The 2,913-nt window shown below is 37.5% G+C and overlaps 1 protein-coding gene across 1 annotated transcript; it reads left to right on the top strand.

Annotated features, from left to right (window-relative positions):
* The first annotated feature begins 588 nt into the window (after positions 1-588).
* On the top strand, positions 589-1,742 carry FGFBP1 (fibroblast growth factor binding protein 1). Its single transcript, XM_068189242.1, has one exon. It carries the CDS (start codon positions 642-644, stop codon positions 1,356-1,358), a length of 717 nt encoding a protein of 238 aa, XP_068045343.1. The 5' UTR covers positions 589-641; the 3' UTR covers positions 1,359-1,742.
* The last annotated feature ends 1,171 nt before the right edge of the window (positions 1,743-2,913 follow it).

Raw genomic sequence — 2,913 nt, 5'->3', positions numbered from 1 at the left:
ATCAATAGTTACTTTTTGCTCTCTGGAAAGATAACCATAACCAACAAAGACAACCATTTTTTTCAGAACAAATTTGAAATAGTGGCATAACCAGTGGATTTTCAGGGTGCCTACAAAATAGTTTTCCTCAGCTTGAACCAAGAAATTTCCTTTTTTTGAAGAATAGCCAGAGGTTGGAGTCAAAAATGCTTATGGAGCCATTTTACAGAATGAGAGATTGTGGCAATAACTTCTTTATTGTTATAATTTAAGATATCCATCTGAGATTGATAAATCCAAAGTTCAAATTCCTTCTCTGACTGCAGAAGCGATTTTAATTCAGGTACCTCAGTCACTGGGAGTAGCATGGCCTGGCAGTGATTCTTCTATTCCCCATTGCATAGATAACGAAGTAACTGAAAGTTACTCCACAACCTCTTACAAGGATAATTCATAATGGTATTTAAAACAGGTATTATTTGCACAAAGGACAGATCATTTTGCTGATAACATCACTTTAATAGGTACCAAAAAGCAGTGCAATGCCATGTCTGAAAAACTTCAACTGTCAAATGTATTACAGCATTACGTGAACATAGTTTTTATTGTTTTGTCTGTTTGTTTGTTTGCTTTGAAGGCAGATAACAAGCAGGACAGAGACCATGAGGATCAAAAGCTTTGGGCTCCTTTGTGTGTTGCTTCTGGTTTCCCAGATGCTACTAGCCAACTGTGAAAGACAGAAGGAAAGAAAAAAGGGAAGACAAGGCATAGAACATGGTGGGAAAAAACAAAAGGAATCTAACCAAGGAAATGAAAAAGGGCAGAAATCAAAAGGAGGAAAATCATCTCCTAAAGGCAAGTTTGAAACCAAAGAAAATGCTGAGTGCACCTGGTCAGTGATGGACACAAATGCTATTACTGTGCATGTCCAGTGCAAGCACGGTGACACTGAGTTCTGGTGTGAATTCTCTGGAGACCCTTCTAGCTGTGCACAGTATGCAGCAAACCAGAAATCCTACTGGAAACAAGTCTCCCGATCTCTAAAGAAGCAGAAGCAGATTTGTCAAGACCCCAGAAGTGTACTAAAATCTAAATTGTGTAGGAAAGGCCCACAAAGTGCTCACCTCAGGCTGACTCACTCAAGCCTACTAACAGCAGTGGGTCTTGCCAAAGAGAACACAATGCATCACACAAAAGAAGTTGTTCAGACTCCAGCAGATGCCTCTGTAACTGAAAAAAGGCTAGAACACAGTCCTCAAGACTGTGTTGAAGATGTAGATTACATTGACCAGAAAAAGGTGGCTGAGGAATACTGTCCAGAAAGCTTGCTTTCTTTCTGCAACTTTTTTATCACAATGGTCCAAGACAAACGATGCTGAGAAGATGTTTCTAAAGCTCTGAATCATGAAAGTCTGGTCTCTTTTAAGTTACTGCAAACCATTCCAGATTTTACTCTCATGTTATATAGTGTATATAAGCAAGAAGGAATCTATTTTTCTGATTTTGTATATACACAACAGACTACTCTAACACACTTGAAGATGTTATAGATGTTATGTGCCCACAGATTGCTACCCAATGGATGTGTTACCAGTGGATGTTACATACTCTGTGCAGAAGTGTATCAGTAATCTCCTTGGCCTTCTTTGAGCTGTGCCAGCCAAAGTGATGAATTCAGTGCCATGCACTTCTTGGTTATGTACAATGCTTTTGACCTAAAAATTATTATTAAGAAAAATAAACTTCAAAATACATTAAAAGTATTTCCTCTCTCTCTCTCTCTGTGTTTTACTAGATTTCTCTTTAAGTGCTAAACCTTTGTCAAAGAATGATCTTTCACAATATCTAGGTGAAGTGTTGTTTATAAAGTAGTTTTAAAAATACTTCTGCAGATTTGCAGACTTCAGCTTTTGAAAGCGAGCTACGTTATCGTTAGATGTTCATCATTGCAGTAATGAAGGGCAACAAGATTTTCTAATTTCTCAGTAAGTGTGCAAATCTTCAGGTTTTAATCTCACCAAAGGACCTCAAAACACTTTGAAAACACCAATTCCCTCTTTTCTCCTACAGTCTGAAGCACTTTGTACAAACTTTCTGGTAGGTAAACAGAGACACGGGGATAGAATGAGTTACACAAGTTTGTACGTAGGCCCTTACTCAATAAATAAAGAGCTCATATCCAACACTGCCTGCATGGGTTTTTGAAATTCTATATTCTTTTTTCTTTCTCTATGGAGGACACTTATATTTTTCTGTTCATTAAACTTCATCTGTGTTAAAAAACCCAAACAAATAAACAAAAACCCACAACATAAAAACCCCACCCAAAACTCCAAGAACAAAGATTTTAGAAAATGTAAAGCTAAATAATGACAACTAATCTTTGCTAATTTTTCAAAATTCAGCTGGAAGAACTGTAAAATACAACTTACACTTTTCTTGTGGATCTGAGCACAGAAGTATGGCCTTCTGCTAGTGGTCTACTTGAAGAAACTTTAAATTTCATGAAAAACAATTTCCCTGATAATTTCTAGCATATTAAACTAGCATTTCTGTCTCTTGAGAAAATATAGCCTGTTTCCTTCTGTTAATATGTCATTGCTAGAATATTTTTAAGATGTGTAGTTATGACTTGAATGTGGGATGATGCTATTAGTCAGACAAACTGTTGTGTTTGAGAAGGATTCAGATGCATTTTACCAGGTAAAAATGGCAAAAAAGAAGCAGATTCTTCTTACTGAAGTTGTAGTCTCTGCATGCCCTGTGGAAACACTGGCTGTTAGCAGGCCATGCAGGATAAATTGAGTTCGACTGCTTCCCACAGCAAAGCAAAATTCCAGTAAAAAGGGGCATCAACTCTAACACCTGTGAGGCTGGAAGATACAGCCATTTCAGTGCCAAGTAGGGTGGGAAAACAGCTACCAGCTCTTTATT

Source organism: Anomalospiza imberbis, chromosome 4, assembly GCF_031753505.1.
Source record: "Anomalospiza imberbis isolate Cuckoo-Finch-1a 21T00152 chromosome 4, ASM3175350v1, whole genome shotgun sequence".
NCBI lineage: Eukaryota > Metazoa > Chordata > Aves > Passeriformes > Viduidae > Anomalospiza > Anomalospiza imberbis.
The sequence above is the reverse complement of the archived record's forward strand: the minus strand, read 5'-3'. Positions and strand labels throughout refer to the sequence as shown.

Coding starts and splice junctions, on each gene's coding strand:
- FGFBP1 (XM_068189242.1), top strand. CDS start 642: ATGAGGATCAAAAGCTTTGGGCTCCTTTGTGTGTTGCTTCTGGTTTCC.